The sequence below is a fragment of the Argopecten irradians genome, chromosome 14 (assembly GCF_041381155.1).
Source record: "Argopecten irradians isolate NY chromosome 14, Ai_NY, whole genome shotgun sequence".
In the NCBI taxonomy this organism is placed as follows: domain Eukaryota; kingdom Metazoa; phylum Mollusca; class Bivalvia; order Pectinida; family Pectinidae; genus Argopecten; species Argopecten irradians.
In genome coordinates this window covers 12935407-12962025 of record NC_091147.1, presented here as the reverse complement: position 1 = coordinate 12962025, position 26619 = coordinate 12935407, and the positions used below count along the sequence as shown (strand labels likewise).

The window sequence follows — 26619 nt, the reverse complement described above, 5'->3', positions numbered from 1 at the left end:
CATGATATGGGCAGTAATCTACTGTATCACAGAAAGCACTTCCCGCCTAGATCTGTATCTGTATAGCTTTCCACCTAAATCATTTTTATCTACCAAAGTTTCTGCTTGAAATTCTTCAAGTTGAAATGTTTTAAAATAATTTGACATTTAAAATATATATTTATTCCGAATGAGTATTATAAATAAATATGTTAACTAGTGTTCACACCAAACCATCTAAAAATGTTTGAGAAGAATTTATTTCCATTCATAACATATATATCAGATGGTTAAAGTTTATGAAACAGCTACCAGGGTAGATATGATTTGTCTATGGTGTGTAGTGATTAAGTTTTGGAAAAAGAAAGCCAAGGAATATGTTACAGATTCAAATTAACAAGTAGAAATAAGATAGAATTCTAACACTGAATTATTAATTGATGAACATTTCCATTACAGATCTGTCCAAGAACAGACTGCAAGATGTGCCCAAGGAGGTGTGTGACTACGCCTCCATGGAGAAACTCAACTGTTACCACAATGTGCTCAAATTTCTGCCTGACGCCCTGGTCCAGCTTCAGGCTCTCACCCATCTGAATCTCAGGTAAGGTCAAGTCGGGGTCAAGGTCTCAAAAAATTGTATATACTGTAGAGTTCATCTGGTCAAGATCATATACAGCAAAAGGTCATCTTGTCAAGTTATATATACAGCAGGGGGTCAAAACGTAACCTGTCAAGGTCATATATGTATATGTAAGATAGGGTCATTTAATTAAGGTCACATACAGCAGGTAATCTTGTCAAGGTCATATAGAGTAGGATTTATTTGGTCAAAAGTATAAAGATGTTGGGAGGGGGTCAAACCTGATAATGAGGATTCACTCATTAAGACATGCAGTGTAATATTCATCAAGCTCCTATAAGTATTGGATATTGTTTATCATTTTGTGTTCACATATATGTATACTTGGATGAAAGTTATAAGTTGCAATCTACTATCTTTATTAACTAAATTAATGAAATTTGTATGAACAAAAATGTGTTTAATCAAATTGAAATTTCCAATTGCCCTTAAAATAAACTGACCATAGCTGTTAATATGAAGTTAAGCCCCATTTGATATCAACATTTAGAAAACTTAATTAAGATATATACAAAATAAGTTGCAAAATGTGTGCAAATTAAAACAAGGATTTGCTTTTAACCAGAACTCTAGCTATCCATGTAGGATGTGTATGTTGTGTGGGTCGAGTTACTGTGGGAGATTTAGAGCAGCAAGAACATAGACAACGTTGGATTCATCCTATAGGCTACTGCACGGGAAGCTATACTAGGAACTGTATAATGATTCAACGTTGGATTCATCCTATAGGCTACTGCACGGGAAGCTATACTAGGAACTGTATAATGATTCAACGTTGGATTCATCCTATAGGCTACTGCACGGGAAGCTATACTAGGAACTGTATAATGATTCAACGTTGGATTCATCCTATAGGCTACTGCACGGGAAGCTATACTAGGAACTGTATAATGATTCAACGTTGGATTCATCCTATAGGCTACTGCACGGGAAGCTATACTAGGAACTGTATAATGATTCAACGTTGGATTCATCCTATAGGCTACTGCACGGGAAGCTATACTAGGAACTGTATAATGATTCAACGTTGGATTCATCCTATAGGCTACTGCACGGGAAGCTATACTAGGAACTGTATAATGATTCAATTGGATATACTAGGAACTGTATAATGATTCAACGTTGGATTCATCCTATAGGCTACTGCACGGGAAGCTATACTAGGAACTGTATAATGAAAACTATGCCTTTTCCCAGTAAATGAGTTACAGAGAGGAGGAGACTGGAGTTTTTACTCTTGTTTAAGTGTTGATCTGTAATGTTCCCTCAGCAATTTAAATGTACATTTTAACACACTAAGATTCATTTTCCATTGACAGAGTTATGGCCCTTTTTACAACGAGATTAGATTGGTTTCCTTCCTGTTATGTTAACTTGATTGATTTAAATATCAGTTTTGTCTCAGGTATACTCCTGATAATGCTACTATATATAAAGTTAGTTATTGAACTTATATTTATATAATGGACATCATATATGTAGAATATAATCGCTTGGGATATTTAATTGGGATTGGTACCAATATTTTGATGAATTTGTGATGTAAACTGCAGTATGAAAATGGTAGTATATAAGTATTGTGGAATGGAGGAACATGAACAATAAATTAAAGCATCGGTTGATTATATAGGATAAACCACCAATACAGAAGATTTGTCGAAAATAGGAAATGGGTTGGCCAGGCGAAACGGGTGGGGGAGGGGGGTTAGAAGGCATAAGGTAAAACTGCCATTGATTAGCTGATTACGGTAGCTAGTATATGTAGAGAGGGGGTATTAAATCAAACTGCTCTGATTGGCTGCATATGGTGGGTACAACAAAGGTGTTGTTTTGATTGAAGACAGGTGGCTATCAGGCCAGTGATAAACTACATTTGTTTTCAATGAGAGAACCTGTCTTTTGAATGAGCACTATCAAACAACATGCTTTCTGACTTCAAGGCATCGCCTTACTTTGTGGGGATGTAATTTAAATATCCATGCCAGAGTGCAGATGTACATGCACCCACACATTTAGTGACAAACTATTTGATGGGGAGCAGTTAGGCAAGTTCGATTTTCATGTTTAGTGAATTTAAAGTTCTCTTTTTATCTTGTAGTCATGCTCTGTTGACTTAGTTGTAGCTATAGTTTTTAAGACATAAAAGTTCTGATGAATTCACAATCAGGGAGCATTGAATTTGTATCACAAGTTTGTCTTTTAAAGGAACCAAATGTTGAATTTTGATAATTTCAAGAGCCCCAATGGGTCAAAATAGCCAGGTTAAGGTTTTGGTGTAAGTGTTGAAAAACTGTTATCTGTCACCGCTTACATTGATTTCTACAATCATTTTCGATTATAATTGTTGTTGTGGGTGTGGACAATCTACAATCATTTAAGATTTTAATTGGGTATTGACAATCACTGAAAGGGGGAACTGCTTAATTTTGAGAATTTCAAGAGGCCCAATGGACGGAAAAGTTTTGTTATGACATTGCTATGTTTCATGATACTGGTAGCTTAAAAGGAACCTGATTTAAATCAACAAAATTCCAGTGGCAAGCTGAGCTTTGCTGTTCTCAAACAGCTCTTGTATATTTTGATATGCTTTGTGCTTTGGAACTCATTAACAACTGTCAACATGTAATTATAAGAAGCCTTAAGTTGAAGGTCACATTGGCAGATATTCCACAGGGTTGGTCATAGTCACCCTTTGTAAATGTTAGGTCACGATCAGGTGTATAAATAGTGATACTGCTCCAAATTGAAGTATTGTAGCATTGGCCAAATGTGCTGCATGTGGTAACATATGATGACAATTTAATTATAAAACCCACCAGACAAGTTCTGTGATGGTGGGTGTTAAGGCCATGTATAGTTATCATCGATGGTTCAATAAGGATGTCATACATCATTGTGTTGTAACACATGTAGATAAAATTATTAATGGAAATATATAAATCAGAAGTAAAAGCTTTCTATTGGAATGAGATAAAAGGAGATTTCTGGTGTTTATCTATAGCTGTGTGACAAAAGAATGCATTAGAATTGAGAGGGGTGTTCTAGTATTCTGATAGCTGTACATGTATATACCTCGGTATATCTAAAACTGGAGTTAAATGTTTCCTGTCACTTAGACGCTAGCCAAATGTAAATATATGAATCAGGCAGTACTTGATATATACTGGGAAATTTGTACAGGGATTGATAGGAATTGACTGAAGGGAATCTAAGTTATTTGAGCTTTGTTTCGGTACTAATCCTTTTTGAGCTCGTGGTTGTCTATAGACAACTATTTGTTCCTATGTACATGTATCATTCATGCGTTGAACACAACAAACCTATACATGTCAGACATTTAACATTGACAAGACAAAAATCAATGGATCATTCTTACTTTTGCTCCAACACAAAATGTCTGCCTCTATATGATTATGCTTTCTATGCATATTGTCAGCTATTCAGATAACAGGGTTTGGTTATTGAGAAAAAAACAAGCTAATACTTGGCAGTTTTCATTCATATCATGTAAAATGGCTGTAAAGCAGCTTTCTAAAGGACTGTAGCGGAACTCAATTAAATTTTGTCTGCAGTGAAATAAACACTGATGCTACCCCTCATTGATGTGTAGAGGGACGGATACATCTTACAAAACATATCACAAGCTAATGAAATTTATCAGGATTTAATTGAAAAATTTAATTATCAATTTCTAATCTGTTTTTTTTTATCTGTCTGCACAAGTTTTATTTGAACATTTCTGTCTGGATAGAATATTAAATGTTTGTAACCTGCAGCAAACTGAAATGGATCCGTCAGAACCTGAATGTGGTTTGTGTATATAGGGACCATGGGAATTATCGTGAGAAGCATGCAGTCTAGTTTAAACGAAGTGTGACTGGCTGTACATTGATACAGAAACTAGAGAAGCTTGTCAGCATATAGTAACACTAGATATGGGGCATGTCTAGGATGGTGAACACATCATGAAAGCATCACTTGACAAGAAATTGCATGTGTAATATGTCTGTTCAGACCTCAATTTGTAGAAACAAACTTTAGTCCAAAAAAAATTGGTCTAGAGTGGCATTGACGGAGGCAAAGTAATTATATAATTGCTGACTTCATTAATATTAGGTGCTTGCATAACAAAATTAGGCCAGTCTGAGCTCTATACAGCTACCGTTATGGGAACAATAAGCACTGCAACGTAAAGAGCTCTGTACAGTGACTTGTGATTTTGTTCTCACCGGTAACTTTTGTAATAATTGTACTAGCTACTCCTACATTTTGTATGTCCTCCATCTGTCATACTGACTAAGTACATGAGATTTTAATTTGTGATATGATAACTAGCTGCATGTACCAGGGAACTTTTCCATAGCTGACATGCCAGTCACGCTGATTATTTATCTGTCAATGTTACAGAAATGATCCCTGTGTCCAGTCACACCGACTATTTATCTGTCAATGTTACAGAAATGATCCCTGTGTCCAGTCATACCGACTATTTATCTGTCAATGTTACAGAAATGATCCCTGTGTCCAGTCATACCGACTATTTATCTGTCAATGTTACAGAAATGATCCCTGTGTCCAGTCACACCGACTATTTATCTGTCAATGTTACAGAAATGATCCCTGTGTCCAGTCATACCGACTATTTATCTGTCAATGTTACAGAAATGATCCCTGTGTCCAGTCATACCGACTATTTATCTGTCAATGTTACAGAAATGATCCCTGTGTCCAGTCATACCGACTATTTATCTGTCAATGTTACAGAAATGATCCCTGTGTCCAGTCATACCGACTATTTATCTGTCAATGTTACAGAAATGATCCCTGTGTCGTGTCCCTAATCTGCGGGTGTAATTGATATGAGCTGTTTAATTAGACCTCTGAGTCTGATGTCTTTCTGTTTTGTCTAATCAATGGTTGACCTGCACCAATGACATGGCCATTTTGATGTCTCTCCATTGTTTCTGTTGAACTCTGTGACCTCTATACCAGTACAATGTAATTGGTTTTACAGGTCATCAATAGTATCATACCCGTGACCGAGGGCAATCACCCTTGACCATTAAAATTAGTGGAGTTGGATTTGTCTTGTTTGCAGGTGTTATGATAATAAGGTCCCTTATAAGAAATTCACTTTCATGATAAAGTATACTAGTACTATATTCTAATATCTGATTCACAATAACTAATGATCTGATGTTTCGTCTTTCTATTATCTCACCTGATTAATGGGAAATTGATATGAAATAAGTATATTTTCATAGGCTTATATCCATAACATATATCAACGTCAAATCGCCTTCGTCCGTGGTCCGTCGTCCGTCCGTCCTTCCGTCCGTCCGTCCGTCCGTCCGTCCGTCCGTCCGTCCGTTAACAATTCTTGTTACCGCTATTTCTCTAAAAGTACTGAAGGGATCTTTTTCAAATTTCATATGTAGGTTCCCCTAGGACCCTAGTTGTGCATATTGTATTTTGGGACTGATCGGTCAACAAAGATGGCCGCCAGGCAGCCATCTTGGATTTTGATAGTTAAAGTTTGTTACCGCTATTTCTCTCAGAAAGTACTGAAGGGATCTTTCTCAAATTTCATATGTAGGTTCCCCTAGGACCCTAGTTGTGCATATTGCATTTTGGGACTGATCGGTCAACAAGATGGCCGACCAGCCGCCATCTTGGATTTTGATAGTTAAAGTTTGTTACCGCTATTTCTCAGAAAGCACTAAAGGGATCTTTCTCAAATTTCATATGTAGGTTCCCCTAGGACCCTAGTTATGCATATTATATTTTGGGACTGATCAATCAACAAGATGGCCACCAGGCAGCCATCTTGGATTTTGATAGTTAAAGTTTGTTACCGCTATTTCTCATAAAGTATTGAAGGGATCTTCTCAAATTTCATATGTAGGTTTCCCGTAGGACCCTTGTTGTGTGCATATTGCATTTTTGGGACTGATCGGTCAACAAGATGGCCGACCAGCAGCCATCTTGGATTTTGATAGTTAAAGTTTGTTACGGCTATTTCTCAGAAAGTATTGAAGGGATCTTTCTCAAATTTCATATGTAGGTTCCCCTAGGACCCCAGTTGTGCATATTGCATTTTGGGACTGATCGTCAACAAGATGGCCGACCGGTGGCCATCTTGGATTTTGATAGTTAAAGTTTGTTACCGCTATTTCTCAGAAAGTGTTGAAGGGATTGTTCTCAAATTTCATATGTAGGTTCCTCTTGGACCCTAGTTCTGTATATTACATTTTGGGACTGATCGGTCAAACAAGATGGCCGACAAGCAGCCATCTTGGATTTTGATAGTTAAAGTTTTGTTACGGCTATTTCTCAGAAAGTATTGAAGGGATTGGTCTCAAATTTCATATGTAGGTTCCCCTTGGACCCTAGTAGTGCATATTGCATTTTGGGACTGATCAGTCAACAAGATGGCTGCCCAGGTAGCCATCTTGGATTTTGATAGTTAAAGTTTGTTACCGCTATTTCTCAAAAAGCACTAAAGGGATCTTTCTCAAATTTCATATGTAGGTTCCCCTAGGACCCCAGTTGTGCATATTGCATTTTGGGACTGATCGGTCAACAAGATGGCCGCCAGTTAGCCATCTTGGATTTTGATAGTTAAAGTTTGTTACCGCTATTTCTCAGAAAGCACTGAAGGGATCTTTCTCAAATTTCATATGTAGGTTCCCCTAGGACCCCAGTTGTGCATATTGCATTTTGGGACTGATCGGTCAACAAGATGGCCGACCGGTGGCCATCTTGGATTTTGATAGTTAAAGTTTGTTACCGCTATTTCTCAGAAAGTATTGAAGGGATTGTTCTCAAATATCATATGTAGGTTCCTCTAGGACCCTAGTTCTGCCTATTGCATTTTGCGACCACCATCTTGGATTTTGATAGTTTAAAGTTTGAAAAGCAGAAAAAAGAATTGTAAGTTTGAAAAGCAGAGAAAAGATCCCTCTTTCATTTGTCAGACATAGATCAATCTTTGGTGGGCGCCAAGATCCAATGGGATCTCTTGTCATTAGTATATTTTCATAGCTTATATCCATAACATATATCAACGTTAATGATATTTAGACTTATCCTGCTATGAACCTGAAGGGTAAGGATGACATATATTGCCACCATCGGCCGTCGGTTTGCGCTGTTGCAATGTTTAGAAAACTTTTCACATTTTGAACTTCTCAGGTCCTGCCAATTAGATTGAGGTGAAATTGTAAACCTACCTAGCATTGATACTGACCAAGTGTTGTTATTTTTCCAGTCAGTCAGAAATACAAGATGGCAGCACCAAGATGGCCTTCACAGCCACCATCTTGAATAACTCTAAATTTCTCTTCTTGATTCATTTACAGTGCATTTAAGCTGAAATGATTCTTCATAATTTTCCAAAATAGCCTCCATGGAATTAATATTATTTTCAGCTCCAGACTTATACTCATTGCTTAGATATGAATGAGGTAAAGTTGTCGGGTGACTGTAAAGGCCCATTGTTACTATTTAGTTTTTATTGGCAGAGCTGGTGTATATTTGTAGTATGGCATAAAACTAATCCTTTAAATGTATAAAAGGCTTTACCAGTTGGTGCACTCCACTAATAAATACAAAAGAGAAGTGTATCTATTTATGAATTGATTTTATGTAAATAAAATTCCCAGATGAGTATGCTCGGCTGACGAGGGAGTTATTGGTGGGGAGTGGATAATGCTGTAGTTATAATGACGGTGTACAGTCAGTACAATAATATTGATTCTGTCTGAGTTTTAATGTGACCCGATGGCTCTCGGGTCAAAGTACCATCTGGTGGTCATGTGACCTGCAGTAGCAACAATTCTTAACCATAACCGCAAAAATATATGAGAATGGCAATACTAGAAAATACAATATTGGATGGGTCAGACAATTTATAGGAATAATTTAAAATCAATAAAAAAATGAAATGAAATGTCATTTATTTCACAATTACCTAGAACGAAAAGCTCCTTCATCTAATTGTATGTGCAACGTAAAATTGTAAGATTCAATAACATTGGCATCATACTAAATTCATTTAGATTTAAAGTGTCAATAGAGTCACCTATTTTATCAGACCTTATATAGAGAAGACTGGGTCATGTTTTTGTTGTACCCTTAATTCATGTACTCAATTATTGAAAATAAATATACCACATCCCAGTAACTGTAACACGATTCAGAATGTCTTTCATTGTTGAAATGATTACTATTATAAAATTGCAATAACTTTTGTGCACTTAAATCGTTTCCTTGGCAACCAAGTTATTTTGAACCATAGCAATTCTTATGCAGTTATAAATTCAGAGATTTGTATTCTTCAGATGTTTGAGTGAAAAATTAAATTTTGATCTATCTCAGTATGACAAATCTTTAAACTTAACAAAAATGTAATAATTTGATGCAAAGAATTTACTGCTGCATAATTCCAGAGCTATAATGCAAACAGGAAATTGCACATGCATAGATTTTAATTGGGAAGATGATGTGTAACTGATTCTGAAGACGCATGTAGCCAGCTGAGTTTTATATTTTAGGCGGACTTCAAACATGAATCGTCTGCAGCAGATTGGTACATGGATTTCTGTCCTAGCTACAACATGATCATTACAGACGTATATATAGGTGTGGTACCTGGAGATCATGTAGAAATGCTGATTGATAATGTGTACATATAATAGTATATGCATTTGCTGATCAGCAGGGAACTATCAGTTGTACACAAATATTTGCCTACTTAAAAATGTTGATGGATTAAGCTTGACAACTTTAATTTGCATCTTGTATTTATAACTGAATTGTTTTGTATCTCAGATTGTTATCATTGCCTGAAATATTTCACAAAGATGTCCTGTAATACTATATTGATTACGCTAGGATGACACAAAAATAAATCAAAGACTGAAAGATGCAGTCATGCCGTAGCAACAATCTCTGTATAAAGACCACCTGCTTAAAAAGACCACGTTTTAAGTATCCCAAATACTGGTATTCAATTCTTACACATAAACCTTATATTTGGTGCTGGGCTACCAAGTTTGTTCAAATGAATTAGCTTGATCTTCATGCAAGGTCACAGGGGTCAAATAGGCTACACTCTTTAAGGACTTGTACAGCTGTCTTCACTGTACGTCAGTTCTACTAAATGCTGTATTGTATTAATAATCAGATGACCGTTCAGGCCCATTGGGCCTCTTGTTTCTTTGTCCCTAAGGCACTAGTACATATAGTCTTAACAGACTGGTTTGACTGCACACACTTTTGATGAAAGGTATTATGTGGATCCATATTGAAAAATTTAATTAGTAAAATTTGACCTAAAAAAATAATAAAAAAATAAATGGTTTTCAGAGCTGTATCTCCTATACCAGAAGGCCTTCAAACTTTGTCTATGTGGATCCATCAAAGTGAGATGGTGTTTAGCCAACAAAAACTGTGTCATTGTGATCTATATACTTTGACAGACCTTTAATGACCTCAATTAAAAAAGAAGCTTGAATGAGACACATCAGGCAGGGGACTTAACTTTGTCAAAATTTAAGCCTGTTTCAGTATAGAATACATTCAGGTTTCTGATCTACATAGACCTGATCCTGTATGTCTAGAAGTGTCTGTTAGGTTTGGAAACCTGTTACTGTGAGTGATGGTATCTTAGTGATTGTATCAGAGTTTAGGTGGTCCTAACTGGTGCACTGTGTCTGTTGGCAGTGCACACTTTGTGTCAGCCCACATTCCTAGCTTATACAATTTCCCTTTGATAAAACAAGAATGCTATCTCCCCTCTCTGTATATTTATACTATAACCTAATCACAACCAACTCCCAGGAATTTTTATGTTTATAACAGAACTGTAAGAAGGCAGTTTAACTTTCATCTCAGACATTGGGATGAATTTAAATGTCATCAGATAATTTATTATATTGTGTTGATGTATTGGCTGTACAGTCAGATCAATACTTGTCTACAAGACGATGGGATTTCTAGATGAATGTACAGTTAATAAAGTCAACTTGTCTATAAAGACCAACCAATGCCAGCTGAAGGATAAATGAAAAAAGATTGTCTCTGTAGCCAAATGGTCTATATACAAATCAAAGCCTATAGGGCATTAATGCATTGTCTGAGGAAGCTACAGAGCTAGCCCCAAGATCAAGAAATAGACTTCAGTCTGAGGAAGCTACCGAACTATCTCAAAGATCACAAAAAAAATTTAAGTCTGAGGAAGCTACAGAGCTATCCCTAAGATCATGAAACAGACTTAAGTCTGAGGAAGCTACAGAGCTATCCCCAAGATCACGAAAGAGACTTAAGTCTGAGGAAGCTACAGAGCTTGCCCCAAGATCATGAAACAGACTTAAGTCTGAGGAAGCTACAGAGTTAGCCCCAAGATCACAAAACAGACTTAAGTCTGAGGAAGCTACAGAGCTAGCCCCAAGATCACAAAACAGACTTAAGTCTGAGGAAGCTACAGAGCTAGCCCCAAGATCATGAAACAGACTTAAGTCTGAGGAAGCTACAGAGCTAGCCCCAAGATCATGAAACACTTAAGTCTGAGGAAGCTACAGAGCTAGCCCCAAGATCATGAAACACTTAAGTCTGAGGAAGCTACAGAGCTAGCCCCAAGATCATGAAACACTTAAGTCTGAGGAAGCTACAGAGCTAGCCCCAAGATCACAAAACAGACTTAAGTCTGAGGAAGCTACAGAGCTAGCCCCAAGATCATGAAACAGACTTAAGTCTGAGGAAGCTACAGAGCTATCCCCAAGATCACAAAACAGACTTAAGTCTGAGGAAGCTACAGAGCTAGCCCCAAGATCATGAAACAGACTTAAGTCTGAGGAAGCTACAGAGCTAGCCCCAAGATCATGAAACAGACTTCAGTCTGAGGAAGCTACAGAGCTAGCCCCAAGATCACAAAACAGAATTAAGCCTGAGGAAGCTACAGAGCTAGCCCTAAGATCACAAAACAGAAGTAAGCTGAGGAAGCTACAGCCTCGCTAGCCCCAAGATCACAAAACAGACTTAAGGCTGAGGAAGCTACAGAGCTAGCCCCAAGATCACGAAACAGACTTAAAGTCTGAGGAAGCTACAGAGCTAGCCCCAAGATCACAAAACAGACTTAAGTCTGAGGAAGCTACAGAGCTAGCCCCAAGATCACAAAACAGACTTAAGTCTGAGGAAGCTACAGAGCTATCCCCAAGATCACAAAACAGACTTAAGTCTGAGGAAGCTACAGAGCTAGCCCCAAGATCACAAAACAGACTTAAGTCTGAGGAAGCTACAGAGCTAGCCCCAAGATCACAAAACAGAATTAAGTCTGAGGAAGCTACAGAGCTATCCCCAAGATCACAAAACAGACTTAAGTCTGAGGAAGCTACAGAGCTATCCCCAAGATCGTAAAACAGACTTAAGTCTGAGGAAGCTACAGAGCTAGCCCCAAGATCACAAAACAGACTTAAGTCTGAGGAAGCTACAGAGCTAGCCCCAAGATCATGAAACAGACTCAAGTCTGAGGAAGCTACAGAGCTATCCCCAAGATCACAAAACAGACTTAAAGTCTGAGGAAGCTACAGAGCTAGCCCCAAGATCACAAAACAGACTTAAATCTGAGGAAGCTACAGAGTTAGCCCCAAGATCATGAAACAGACTTAAGTCTGAGGAAGCTACAGAGCTATCCCCAAGATCACAAAACAGACTTTAGTCTGATGAAGCTACAGAGCTATCCCCAAGATCACAAAACAGACTTAAGTCCACAAAACAGACTTAAGTCTGAGGAAGCTACAGAGCTAGCCCCAAGATCACAAAACAGACTTAAATCTGAGGAAGCTACAGAGCTAGCCCCAAGATCACAAAACAGAATTAAGCCTGAGGAAGCTACAGAGCTAGCCCCAAGATCACAAAACAGACTTAAGTCTGAGGAAGCTACAGAGTTATCCCCAAGATCACAAAACAGACTTCAGTCTGAGAAAGCTACAGAGTTAGCACTAAGATCACAAAATAGACTTCAGTTTGAGGAAGCTACAGAGCTTGCCCCAAGATCATAAAACAGACTTAAGTCTGAGGATGCTACAGAGTTATCCCCAAGATCACAAAACAGACTTCAGTCTGAGGAAGCTACAGAGTTAGCACTAAGATCATGAAACAGACTTAAGTCTGAGGAAGCTACAGAGCTAGCCCCAAGATCACAAAACAGACTTAAGTCTGAGGAAGCTACAGAGCTATCCCCAAGATCACAAAACAGACTTAAGTCTGAGGAAGCTACAGAGTTAGCCCCAAGATCACAAAACAGACTTAAGTCTGAGGAAGCTACAGAGCTATCCCCAAGATCACAAAACAGAATTAAGTCTGAGGAAGCTACAGAGCTAGCCCCAAGATCACAAAACAGACTTAAGTCTGAGGAAGCTACAGAGCTATCCCCAAGATCACAAAACAGACTTAAGTCTGAGGAAGCTACAGAGCTATCCCCAAGATCACAAAACAGACTTAAGTCTGAGGAAGCTACAGAGCTAGCCCCAAGATCATGAAACAGACTTAAGTCTGAGGAAGCTACAGAGCTATCCCCAAGATCACAAAACAGACTTAAGTCTGAGGAAGCTACAGAGCTATCCCCAAGATCACAAAACAGACTTAAGTCTGAGGAAGCTACAGAGCTATCCCCAAGATCACAAAACAGACTTAAGTCTGAGGAAGCTACAGAGCTTGCCCCAAGATCACAAAACAGACTTAAGTCTGAGGAAGCTACAGAGCTAGCCCCAAGATCACAAAACAGACTTAAATCTGAGGAAGCTACAGAGTTAGCCCCAAGATCATGAAACAGACTTAAGTCTGAGGAAGCTACAGAGCTATCCCCAAGATCACAAAACAGACTTTAGTCTGATGAAGCTACAGAGCTATCCCCAAGATCACAAAACAGACTTAAGTCTGAGGAAGCTACAGAGCTTGCCCCAAGATCACAAAACAGACTTAAGTCTGAGGAAGCTACAGAGCTAGCCCCAAGATCACAAAACAGACTTTAGTCTGAGGAAGCTACAGAGCTATCCCCAAGATTATGAAACAGACTTTAGTCTGAGGAAGCTACAGAGCTTGCCCCAAGATCACAAAACAGACTTAAGTCTGAAGAAGCTACAGAGCTATCCCCAAGATCACAAAACAGACTTAAGTCTGAGGAAGCTACAGAGCTTGCCCCAAAATCACAAAACAGACTTAAGTCTGAAGAAGCTACAGAGCTATCCCCAAGATCACAAAATAGACTTTAGCTGCTAAATTTTTAAATTCCTCCTCCTTAATAAATTTAAAATCACCCAAAGTGTACATAGTTTTGTAGAGTATTCCAACAAAGGACTATAAAGGAAGGTTCTGTTAGTGCTAAGAGCTTTATAGACTGTGAATCTGTGATACAGTGGCTACAGAGATCCAAATGATGTACTCACTCAACCCTCTACAAATACACAGCTCCCCACGGAGGAGGAACAGTAGGATGACAAACAAATCAAAACAATTGGAAACAAAAAACAATCTACCACATCAAAATCAAATAAATACTGGATAAAGGCGAGCAGGTGTTTTTCATCACAGGCTATCTCTGTAGCTAGAGATAGCTGGTGCTGTCTGATACAGAGCCTGGTATCTTATAGTGCTGATATTCTCTGTAGAAGTCGTCTTCAATTGTTTGGGTTCTATGTGTGAGGGTTGTAGTGAACCACGCCTTTGTTTTTATCAACAATGACGTGTTCTAATGTATATTGGGTGTTCCAATCTTATCTTTTCAGTCTTAGAATGAATTCTGCAGATGATCTAAGTGGTGGTCTCTATACTGTTTAGCATGGAATGTTCGATATGTATGAACTTTTGTCTGTTTTTGTTGTTGGCAACAAAACCATGAATAAAATATAAAAAACAATGAAGCTGGTTCAATGAAAAAACTGCCATCTTAGTTCTAAAGACTAACCAGGAATATTTCTAACAATAAAAAAATGAATACTCCAGACGACTGAAGAATGTAGTGTATTATCTGTGAATGTTTCATGTTACAGTATGCTTGGGGTGCATCTGTAGCGTCATTTTTATTGTTTGGATGGAATTTAGATTATTTGATGTGTCTTTGACCTGGTAGGGAAGCATCGATAAGCAAATCAATCACCATGCCAACTGTTGACAAAGTCAGATAACTGATCACACATACATACAATATTGAAGATTATAATGACACCATGATCAGCATTTAATACCTGAAGGCTTAAAATCCTGTATAAATTACAAATCAATAGAATGAAAATACTGACCTCCTAGCTTAGTACATGATGTATATAGTGTTACTAATTAGAAATCCACTTTCCTTATGTACAATTTCACAATCACACAATTTTATGCTGCTATGTTTTTGATTTGTTACTGCTCTGTTTTATGTATAACAGTGATTAGAACTGAAACTGTACTTGGCAAATGATATGCTATACAGAAATTAAGTTGTATGCCTTTTGTTGATTTTATTTGGTGCTTTAAATGAAAATATCCAAAACCAGTACATACAAACAGTTTTAAAGAATTAAGTGGATATTTGGACTAATGCCTGGGAGAGTTATAAGATAGGGTGATATGTCTAGCACCCTCCCCTAGGGAAAGTCCAAGGTGACTGATCATGACATGTCTATAAGTGTACCCCCCCTTCCCTCCACCCCTCCCACCACCATCCTATAGTGTAGAGAAGGGATAGATGGAGGGGGTTGTTTATAGTTGTAGTTATCTGTATACTGACATCAGCTCCATTTGGATACATGAGGGCCAGGGAAAGAAAGTGTTCATGTTGAAATCTTGAGTGACGTGTAGTTAGAGAAAGTTAAACATTATTATGTAAATGAAAATGACCTTGTGCTACAATACAGCCATGTGATAGAATACAAGTACTGACCCAAAAATACTAAAACTAAATGTGTATCAGGTGTTTGATTTGTTTATGTAATGTTAACAGTTCATTAGGCCATACTGATAGACACAGGAACCAGGATGTCTATTGTATTGGTTAGAGGAATGGACCAATCGGGCTGAAGATTCAGAGAGAAAGTGTGAGAAATTAGAAAAAGTGGGGGGATCCCATCATAAGTATGAACAAAAAGGGGAGGGGATATCCTTAGCCTCCAATTTGAATAGGCAATTTTCTTAATTCTTGAGAACCTTTTCTGTATTCTGCCCATGTAGGTATTAATTCTGTTGTCATGTTTTTTTGTGAGGGGAACTCCAAACTTTTCAGAGAAATTGACATAAGTTTTGCTTACAAAATGATGATGTCACAATGGATATACCCTACCCACAAGGAAGGTAATTCTGTAATATACAAAAACAAAATTGTTAGAATTCATTCTGAGGATCTGAGTTCAGAACCTTGTTCTATATAATACAATCCATTTCTGTTGATGTAATATATGTATCAAATAACACTATGATAAACTTTGTATTTTCCAGTCGGAACCAGCTGTCCGTGATCCCGGCCTTTATCTCTCAGCTACACCAACTCGAAGTCCTTATAGCTAGTCACAACAAACTTGTCTCACTTCCCGAGGAAATTGGTGTTCTCGACAAACTCATGGAAATTGTAAGTCACATGTGATGGAGGTGCTCTATCTTATAGATCTAAACAGTTATCATCATAAAACCTTGTTGTCATGTCAACCTGTATTAATAGTAAATGTTCAATATTATAAACAGGTTTATTTTTGCGTCTTGCAAATCGATATGTTATTTCGCTAGAGAACTTGAATGCGAATCCAAATGTTCAGCAAATAATTATATAAAACTAAAAAGGTCAAATGAATGTATGTCAGTAGGAGCCCTTGATCACGAATTTATGTATCGCGAATATGTTGGAAATACAAATTAAACAAAACATAGTGTAAAGTGGTTGAAAGTAGTTTAAGGCCTGTACATATATTCTGTATTTCACTATTTGGCATTGACCAACAGATTAATATCTAACATATAATAATACAGTTTAGTAAATTGTGTTCGCTTATGGATGGTGACGGATGGGCATATCGGGATCAACCTTGTTATACAAAACTTTTCATCTGTTGGTATCCTGACTGTACACTTCACCACAGTATCCTTAGGAAGTCCTTTTGACTATATGGAGACACTCATTTGTATCAGTAACATCAAGGTGTTCTGTGTAGGTTGTGGACAGTGAGGGTTCTCACACCTGTGTGGATTAACGAGTGTTCACATCAAAGTGACCCTTATTACCTGTGGGGTATAAAACACTACAGTAACAGTTATATGATGACCGTTTACTGCTAGGTTTCACCATTCAATATTAAGTCAAGTCCTTTATCATCCTAATGAAGGCCTCACCTCTGTCTTATGACCTTTCTGTTCATGGTCATAACATACCACAAAAGGACTTGATATTAGTAGACTTCAGAGATTTATCATCCTAATGAAGGCCTCACCTCTGTCTTATGACCTTTCTGTTCATGGTCATAACATACCACAAAAGGACTTGATATTAGTAGACTTCAGAGATTTATCATCCTAATGAAGGCCTCACCTCTGTCTTATGACCTTTCTGTTCATGGTCATAACATACCACAAAAGGACTTGATATTAGTAGACTTCAGAGATTTATCATCCTAATGAAGGCCTCACCTCTGTCTTATGACCTTTCTGTTCATGGTCATAACATACCACAAAAGGACTTGATATTAGTAGACTTCAGAGATTTATCATCCTAATGAAGGCCTCACCTCTGTCTTATGACCTTTCTGTTCATGGTCATAACATACCACAAAAGGACTTGATATTAGTAGACTTCAGAGATTTATCATCCTAATGAAGGCCTCACCTCTGTCTTATGACCTTTCTGTTCATGGTCATAACATACCACAAAAGGACTTGATATTAGTAGACTTCAGAGATTTATCATCCTAATGAAGGCCTCACCTCTGTCTTATGACCTTTCTGTTCATGGTCATAACATACCACAAAAGGACTTGATATTAGTAGACTTCAGAGATTTATCATCCTAATGAAGGCCTCACCTCTGTCTTATGGCCTTTCTGTTCATGGTCATAACATACCACAAAAGGACTTGATATTAGTAGACTTCAGAGATTTATCATCCTAATGAAGGCCTCACCTCTGTCTTATGACCTTTCTGTTCATGGTCATAACATACCACAAAAGGACTTGATATTAGTAGACTTCAGAGATTTATCATCCTAATGAAGGCCTCACCTCTGTCTTATGGCCTTTCTGTTCATGGTCATAACATACCACAAAAGGACTTGATATTAGTAGACTTCAGAGATTTATCATCCTAATGAAGGCCTCACCTCTGTCTTATGACCTTTCTGTTCATGGTCATAACATACCACAAAAGGACTTGATATTAGTAGACTTCAGAGATTTTAGAATGCCATTCATATTTGTAAGTTACTTCAAATCAAATGCCTGAATTTAATTTTGCATTGGAAGTTATCTAGTACTTCATAGCTCTGAATTCACCATTAAAATTTGCATGAAATACTGCAATCAAAGTTTTGATTGAGTAAATGGAAGAACAGCTTTGGGTAGGAGTTGTATGGTATAAAATGGATTGGTAGTACATATCTATATAATTCTGTAATAGCCATTCCTACATACATTGGAGATTAATTCCTATCCTCTTATGTGAGTCAGATCTAGTTGATGTATGGATGGTATATATAAAACTGAAGTAGCAGACCTGCATCTCTGACAGTTAAAACACTTTAAACCTGATGGAAATCAAACCGTCCTGGTATATATAATGTGTAACAACAGTTAATGAGGGTATTTTGATTGTATGAGTCAAACACTTGTACACTTTCCAGGTCTGCTGGTTGATCTAGTGGTAGGGGTTGAATCTGTTGAAATTAGACATTCCATACCAGCCCCAGCAGCATGTGCTGTGAGAGGCTGTTACAGCATGTTAGCAACACTTGATACCAACACAGTCTTTGTGCTGTCAGCTTAGTCAAACCCTATACCTATATTAAACATCACAATTTTATCTGGTGGTGTATTTGTTTAATTTTGAATCCAGTTTCTGGAAGTTACTTACCCGGTAGATTTGATATTAATTAATCAGAAATATAAACAGAATAGGACTTAGAACTTGTGTAAGTAGAAGGTACACAGTCCTTGGGTAGAAGTTGATATAGACTTGTGATATTGAACAGGTAAGGATCTGGGGTATGGTGTGTACATACATCAGTCTGTCAGCTAGGTGCTCTGCATGACAACTTAATTACCTCCCCTGTCCTGTTACACTTGACAGAATCTGTTCAGCCATTCTCATTCCCTTTAAGAAGAACAACACTTCATAGAAAAACATATGACATGTTGTTGTGAGCTTTGTATACTGTAAATTAACCAACTAACATCCATGTGCAATTAAACTTCATGTATTTTGTGGACAAGATGAAATCGTGAAAAGAAATAATTGTGAAAAAGCTTGAAGTTAAGGTACACATGAGAAGCTCATGACTCAAAATGGCAAAATTGAATTAACTCCGGAAATTTGTTAGTTTATATGAGTACAGATAACTGTCAACATTACAGAGAAAAAGAATCTAATAAGCTTAAAATCAGACATATCATATCATTTTACAGATCTTGGACATATGCTTCCGTAAAAATAAATCTCTGGATGATTTTTGGAATTAACCGTTAATTTGCTCCTAGGAATTTTTACTGGATAATTCATAACTACAGGGCTTCCGGGTTATCTGGTCCCTAGATCTGACCAGAATCTCATTGTAGCCCTGAGACTAATTACATTATAAGGGGAGGTAATTACCCCAGGAGGGGACAGGAGATGTCGTTAGACAGATTACAATCTGTAATTACTATTGGTCCTCTCTATCACTGGCGTCTGATGCTGCATAAAACATGAGTAGTGGGTATAATGATATTACGGTATGTAAATGAGAGACCAGCAGAATGTGTCACCGTGTGTCTTCTAAGTGTCTGTAGTATCTCTCAAGTATCTCGTCACTTCAGAATCTCTGGAATCAATACGAACCTATTAGTGACATGATGGAAATGTGTTTTCTCTAAATCTTAGCAGAAAAGTTGTGGAAAAAATAAAAAAGAAGTGATATTTATATTTAGGAGAAGCTTAAAAATGAACTTAACACATATCTGAATATGATAATATTTTTGTTTGTATGAGAAATAACAAAATTGTTTTATTCACAGAGAGATAATTCTAAATCAATGTTAGATGTAACATACATCCTAGATATCTAACATATGATATATATTTTGTGTTTTTAGGACGTGAGTTGTAATGAGATTTCACACCTTCCCAACCAGATTGGAGACCTGAAGTCTCTCCGGTCCCTTAATATACGACGGAATCTGTTGATTGAGTTACCAATAGGTGAGTCTTCCTAAGTATAATCATGTACACTTTATGTTAAATTTGTAATTACGATGTTCTGTTCTGATCAATCAGGTTATATATAGTTATAATAAATTGCTGATTGCTGTAAATGCTTGAATATTGAGAATATAGTGAATGAGAGTATTTGTTTATACTCTATATATAGCACTTTAAATTCTTGGGGTGCAATTTTTTATGATTTTTTATAAAGGACAACTGCGGAAATTTAATTTTGCAGTAACCAATTCCTGTAATGCATTAGTAATTCAATATTATAGACGTCCTTAGTCATTGTATTTCTGAATATTTTGCTGGTGTTTGGAATTCATGGATTTCATTGAAAGCATGAATATAGTAAAAATAAAGCACCTATGAAACATTTATTGACATGTCTAATATTTCACTTTTTGTTTTTCAGAAATATCTAAATTAAATCTACGAAAGCTGGACTTTTCAAATAATAAAATCTCAAAGATACCAACATTATTTCGAAAAATAGAAACCTTAGAAGAAATCCGCCTAGAAAACAATCCACTTACCCAGCCTCCGGCCCATGTAAGTGTCCTGATTTTTCGCTGCTTTACAGTATTATAGGCTGGTTATATCATCAGCTTTGATGAAAGTGAACACACTGTATGTTTAGTAACAGTACAATGATAATTCATATCATATGTGTACATCATCAATCTATATAATCAGTGTATAAAATCAACCTGTCTATAAATACCTACTAAACCTTAAAAGTCAAATCTGTCTATAAATACCACTCAAATATTCAAAAGTCAAAAACTGTCAAACTCTATAAAATACCACTCAAACCTTAAAAGTCAAACCTGTCTATAAATACCACTCAAATATTAAAAGTCAAACCTGTCTATAAGACCACTCAAACCTTAAAAGTCAAACCTGTCAATAAATACCACTCAAATATTAAAAGTCAAACCTGTCTATAGAGACCACTCAAACCTTAAAAGGGACAAAAGAAAAGTGGTCTCTATAGCCAAATGGTCTTAATACACAGGTTAAATTATGTTATAAATGGCCATTTGTGACTATGAGAAAGTGACCTTAATAAGCAGGTGTTCTTTATACAGAGGTGGTCACTAAGACAGGTGTTTGACTGTATATTGTTAAAATCCTACACATGATTTTTGTTGTAATCAGAGGTAAATTCACGAGCCTGTTTTCCTTCTCAGGTCAAATTTAAAATCAAGTTATTTACCTGGTATTTTGTTTGTGCTCATGTTGGGAATATTATGTATAGGTAAATATTGTACTTATTATGCAATTTACTATTTTGTATACAAACAGGTATGTACGAAAGGAAAACAACACATTATGAAGTTCCTCCAGATAGAGGCTATCCGAGAGGAGAGGAAGAGAGGAGTAATGAACGACGCGGAAATGAAACGTCTGAGGAAATCACTACCGCCTCAGCAATCCTTGTATGTTACTGTCTATATCAACATTGTTTAGTATTATGTAGAAGATACTCTGCTTAACAATTCTAACATTATATCATCTCTGGTTATACATATTTCAAGATGGCAATCTTTTTTTTTGTAAGAATTGTTGTGTTAAAATTTGAATTTTTCTTCAGATTTGTTTTACATATTACTTGATGAGTCTAGAAATGCTATGTTGTTATATTATAGAAAAGTTTGAATTACCAGCAGAAAAGATCCCAACATACTTGTATGATTTAGTCAATTCTTTTGAAAATTTAACATTAACACAGATGATTAGGGTAACTAAGCTGGTGTTAAAGTTTAATTTTGGATATCGTCTAGAAATTATTTCACAATTTTTATTGTAGTTTGAACAAATATTTGTGCAGTTTTGTTTCCCAACATGTCATTAGACCTTAAAAGTCTCCTGAATAAACCGGCTGAATGTTTCATTTTGGAAATGGCACACTGCCTACTTGTTAAGCTGTGTCTTGTTGACATGGGGAATAGGGAAATGTTTTGAACTTAATTTTTTCCATAGGACATATGTAAGTTTTATAGTGTTCAAGGAAAAAATGTTATAAATGAATTCAATTTTTTTTAGGGGAAATTTGAAGTTGAAGGGTTTCCTTTATTGTTGATGAAACTAAGCCCTGAAAAAAAGGACTAATTATCATGTTGATGTCGATGATGTTAATTACAGATCCTCAGAGGAGTTCCGTAACATGTTGGAATCCCCAGAAAGTAAGGCTTGGAAACGACACACGGTCCTGAGTAGTGATTCTGGCTACAGCACCACCGACAGTATAGAGAAATGTGGTTGGTCAACATCAGAGGTAGGCGGAGCTTGAACCTGTCACATGACCTCTCCTCCTTGTGTTTTATAGACGTGAACTTGATGTTATATACACCTAGCTTAGGATGATGTTACTTGATATGGACTCTTATTGTTGGGTAATGGAACACTTGTGAAATAAATAGTGACTTAGATATGAAATATTTCTAGGTAAATATTAAAGTATATGTTGCATACATATTGAAACCCTTGTAAAATATTGGTAATTACGGAACCTTTAGAAAGTGTGAGATAGATTTCAGTTAATTTTTAACCTAGATTTGCCACAAAAATCTATTGGTTAGATGAAATGTTGATTGAAGAACAACAGTTCTGATGGTCACAAAATTATTTATTAATGGAAAAAATGAACATTTTGTTTTAGATGAATTTTGATGAAAACAAAAACTTCATTAAAACACATGAGATTGCCCTTATACTTAATGAACACTTCTTCAATCAGAAACTAGGATTACCAGGTCTGATGGCTTTTATGTATATTTAAAGATAATTCAAAGACTTATTTCACTCTAACACTCTTTCAAAACACAACTAATGGTCATATAAGATTTATTTCCACAGCTAGAACTCCTTAATCACAAACGAAAAAAATAATGATAAGAATGTTACACACAATCACGTTATTTGTTCCAAGTGTTCCTGTCCACTTTAAGTGATCATACGACCCTGATCCATCAGTTACAGATTTTACCTTCAGTGTGTAGCTAGATGATATTTAATTCTGTATTAAATATTTTTATTTTCTTATTTTTTTTATCCAGCATAAAACTATATATATTTGAACTGGTGATAGACAATATATATTGATAGACTTGCTATGAATATCTCTCTCTCCTCTGAGTTATAGAAATTATATCTTTATATATAGAATGTGATATTTTCATTCATATCATTCTGCTCTGGTACAAGTAATAGTAATTATTTTTGTTTTACTAGGAATGTTTTTGAAATGGATATAGATTTATCAATTTATTCCAGAGGTGTACAATTTTATTTTAGAGCCTTGAACAAATTCACCTTAAATGGGACTAATTCACGTACCTTGTGATGCCCGACAATGTTTGTGCGAGACTAGTATATACAATGTTGATAGAGCGTAACTGTTTCTGGTTATGCTGCTGAAATGATGTTAGCACAGAATAGCAACTTTTTAGCATCATTCCATCACCAATAGAAACAATAGTCCTGCACCATCAGGTATCACATGGTACACAAATTAGTCCCATTAGTACTACTTCTACATATTTAAAAAAATTAATCCAACCCTTGCTGAGATATTTGTAAAGACAAAGGTATCAACCAAAATACCCAAATGGAATTGTACACCACTGAGAAGAGATTATGATTTATAGACATTGAGATCTTAACATCTGAATCTTTAAAACATAGTTGAAAACAATAGACCGTATACAATATGTATTATTCTAGAAATTTCATTTATTGTATAAAGAACATGATAAATTTCTGTTGTTTTTTTGTGTGATTAACTCATCTGCCCATGCCAGATAATGGAACCATTTAAAGCAATAATATAAAAAGTTGTTTTTTTTGACCGACAATAATTTTACTGATTGATGATTCTTGTTTCGATGGTTATTACTGCTTTCTGTCAATATTACAAATCAAGTTATTTTCAGCTTCTGAAGATTTCTGTAGAAAATCTGAAGTTGTGTTGAATGAGATATGATTTCCACAGGATCAGACACTGCACATTTCTGGGTGTGTTTGCAGCTTAGGCCCAAATCACGAGTCTTTCCTGCGCTTTTGATGTCAATAACAAAAACTAATAATGTGGCTAATGCTTGCTCCTGTGGTCGCTATAGTTACAACACAGACACAATGTTCCTGTGGTCGCTATAGTTACAACACAGACACATTGTTCCTGTGGTGGCTATAGTTACAACACAGACACAATGACAACCAGACTGATGATACCTTTACAGCTATTTAGATCATATCAAGTAGCTTGAGTTTTGAATATATATTTTGAATTTTTAACCAGTTTTCAAAAATTTACATTCTGTAATTTTTCGATTCTTTCCTCTTAAAATGAACTCATAATTTGAACAAAAAAATAATGCTTACACTCCCTTATTATTTTGGTCATATAAAGAAGTGCAAAGTTTATATGTGAGGTGGAGAAAATCTGGAGTACTTGAAAAAAACACTGATGAGCAATCAGTACCTGGCAGTTGCCCACATGGAATTCGACTCTGAGGTAGAGGGCTAGCGGTATTATGTAGGGACATCTTAACCACTCGGCTACCGGGCTTCAAATTAGAACAGACAAACATTGCAGAATTGGAACTTCTTTGATGCTACTTTTCAATTGTGTTAACTTCAAGATAACCTAGCAGATACGTGTTTCTCCACTAAATACTTTACGTAGATTTTCACACAAAGCTCTGTGTGATATTTACATTCTATTTTGCTGATTAACTCGTGACCCCTCAAAATTTACAATGATCTGTTCCAGTTTTGGAAATTAGAAGAGTTTAAATGTGTGTTTAGGGATGAATGAGTTGCACATCTGCTTCACCTAAAAAGCTTGTTTAGTTCTTCTGTTAAGGTCAAAGTCTCTTACTGAAAATTCCTTTTCATGCCATAACTATATTCCTTGGTCCAATCAAGTTTAACTCCACATTTTCCTTTTCAAAAAATACTTAAGGATGCTTTCACAGTCCAAAGGTCAAGGTCACTTTTACTATAAGAGTGATGTAATGTTGGAGGTATTTTCACTGAGTTTGGGGTAGGTAACATATTCAACAGTCTAGATGTCACGGTACCATGTGTATGTAAACAAGGACACAGTTTCACACTAAGTTAGGATTTCTTCACAGATGGTATCTTGTTTGGCATGTGGCAGGTGTATGTTATATATGTACAGATATCTCTCCTTTAATGTGTGCATTTTGTAAACAATTATTATTCCACTACGTAATAAGGTTCTCAGGAAGGTATAGATGCATGTTTCTCTGTCACCATGGCAACACAGCATTGCTCAGTGCCAAAGCAAGGAGGATTGATTTGATCTAGATTGAAATATTTAAAAAAGCAAACAAAATTTGTATTTTGAATTTCCTGTATCTTTGGAGATGAAACCAGCAATGTGGTCACTTTTTTGTTCAAATTATTTGGACAGAAAAAAAGTTGACATGAAGTATGGCAATAGACAGAGATAAGTGACTGTTTAAGAGTGATTGAATGAAAAAAAATGATTTAAGTAAATTTAGATTTAAAGCAGCTTACTGTTGTTAATGTAATAATTGAGAAGTAACTGCAGTTAGACACGTGGTGCTGTGTTGTCATTGTACAGACTGTCTGGATGTGATTTTTGTCTAACTGTTGCATGCCTTTTTTTCTTTCTGTATTCCTTCTCTACCACCACTCAATGAATGGACCATCTTTCCATCGGACTGGAAACACGATCAGCAGACAAACGGAGACATCAGCCACATGGAGGACACGACACACCTCTCGCTGAAAACGGCCGAGATGGTGCGAGAACAGCGTCATGTGAGAGATTTGGACTATCGTCACCGAGCGCACGAACTGAGACACCATCCTCCCCCTCCCCCAATTACACTGGTCCCACAAGCTGATTTACCCCCTCCAAAGTCGCCTGCCCTTACCCCCAAAACTCCTACCCCCCAGTATAACCAGCCTCCAATGTATTCGCAGGCCCCTCCCCCACGTAGCCCGGATGGCTACCAGTCAAGCAGCCCACAGCTGACCCCAGACACGCCGGTCGCTACCCAAGCACAGGGCTTTGACGACCAGTTCTCAAGGGTCAGTACCCATGCATTCTTATATTTAGTAGGTACATTAGGGAGTGTATGGCTGTGTGCATTAATTAGACAGGTGTCAGATTTAGTTGTTTTGTGTCTTAGATTGTCATGCCTAGCAGTAACATAGATATACTTTAGATAAACCAAATATAGGTCTGATATAGCTCTTAATGTTCTTTTTTTTTGTGATGCCTAGTGCAAATTAAACTGGATAATATAAAACCAAAATTGTTGATACACGTTTAATAGGAAGGTTTGTGTAGAAAGTTTGAACCATTACTAAGGAAATCAATTTTTCATTATTTTCATTCTTGTTTAAAAGTGTTTAAGGTAAGTTATGATCAATCAGATAGGATGTGTAACTGTTAAATGACTAATATTCTAGTTAATTATGAATAAGTTTCATTGCCCATGGTTGGTGCAGCTGTCTCGTGTATCTCAGGCTATACCTGTTACAATAACCCAGTTGATGTACATGCTACTATAAC

General features: G+C 36.6%; 1 protein-coding gene across 12 annotated transcripts in view; it reads left to right on the top strand.

The window, feature by feature from the left end:
• The window catches only part of LOC138307310 (leucine-rich repeat and calponin homology domain-containing protein 1-like), a 69061-nt gene that overhangs the window by 10931 nt on the left and 31511 nt on the right, over positions 1 to 26619 (top strand). For 7 of the 12 annotated variants that reach the window (XM_069247981.1, XM_069247975.1, XM_069247971.1 and 4 more), the window contains exons 2-8: positions 439 to 583; positions 16100 to 16229; positions 19931 to 20036; positions 20458 to 20594; positions 21351 to 21484; positions 22191 to 22323; positions 25776 to 26132. In XM_069247981.1, coding sequence (XP_069104082.1) covers positions 439 to 583; positions 16100 to 16229; positions 19931 to 20036; positions 20458 to 20594; positions 21351 to 21484; positions 22191 to 22323; positions 25776 to 26132 — 1142 coding nt within the window. The remainder of the gene's footprint in view (positions 1 to 438; positions 584 to 16099; positions 16230 to 19930; positions 20037 to 20457; positions 20595 to 21350; positions 21485 to 22190; positions 22324 to 25775; positions 26133 to 26619) is intronic. The other 5 variants (XM_069247976.1, XM_069247978.1, XM_069247970.1 and 2 more) reach the window with 5 other exon arrangements.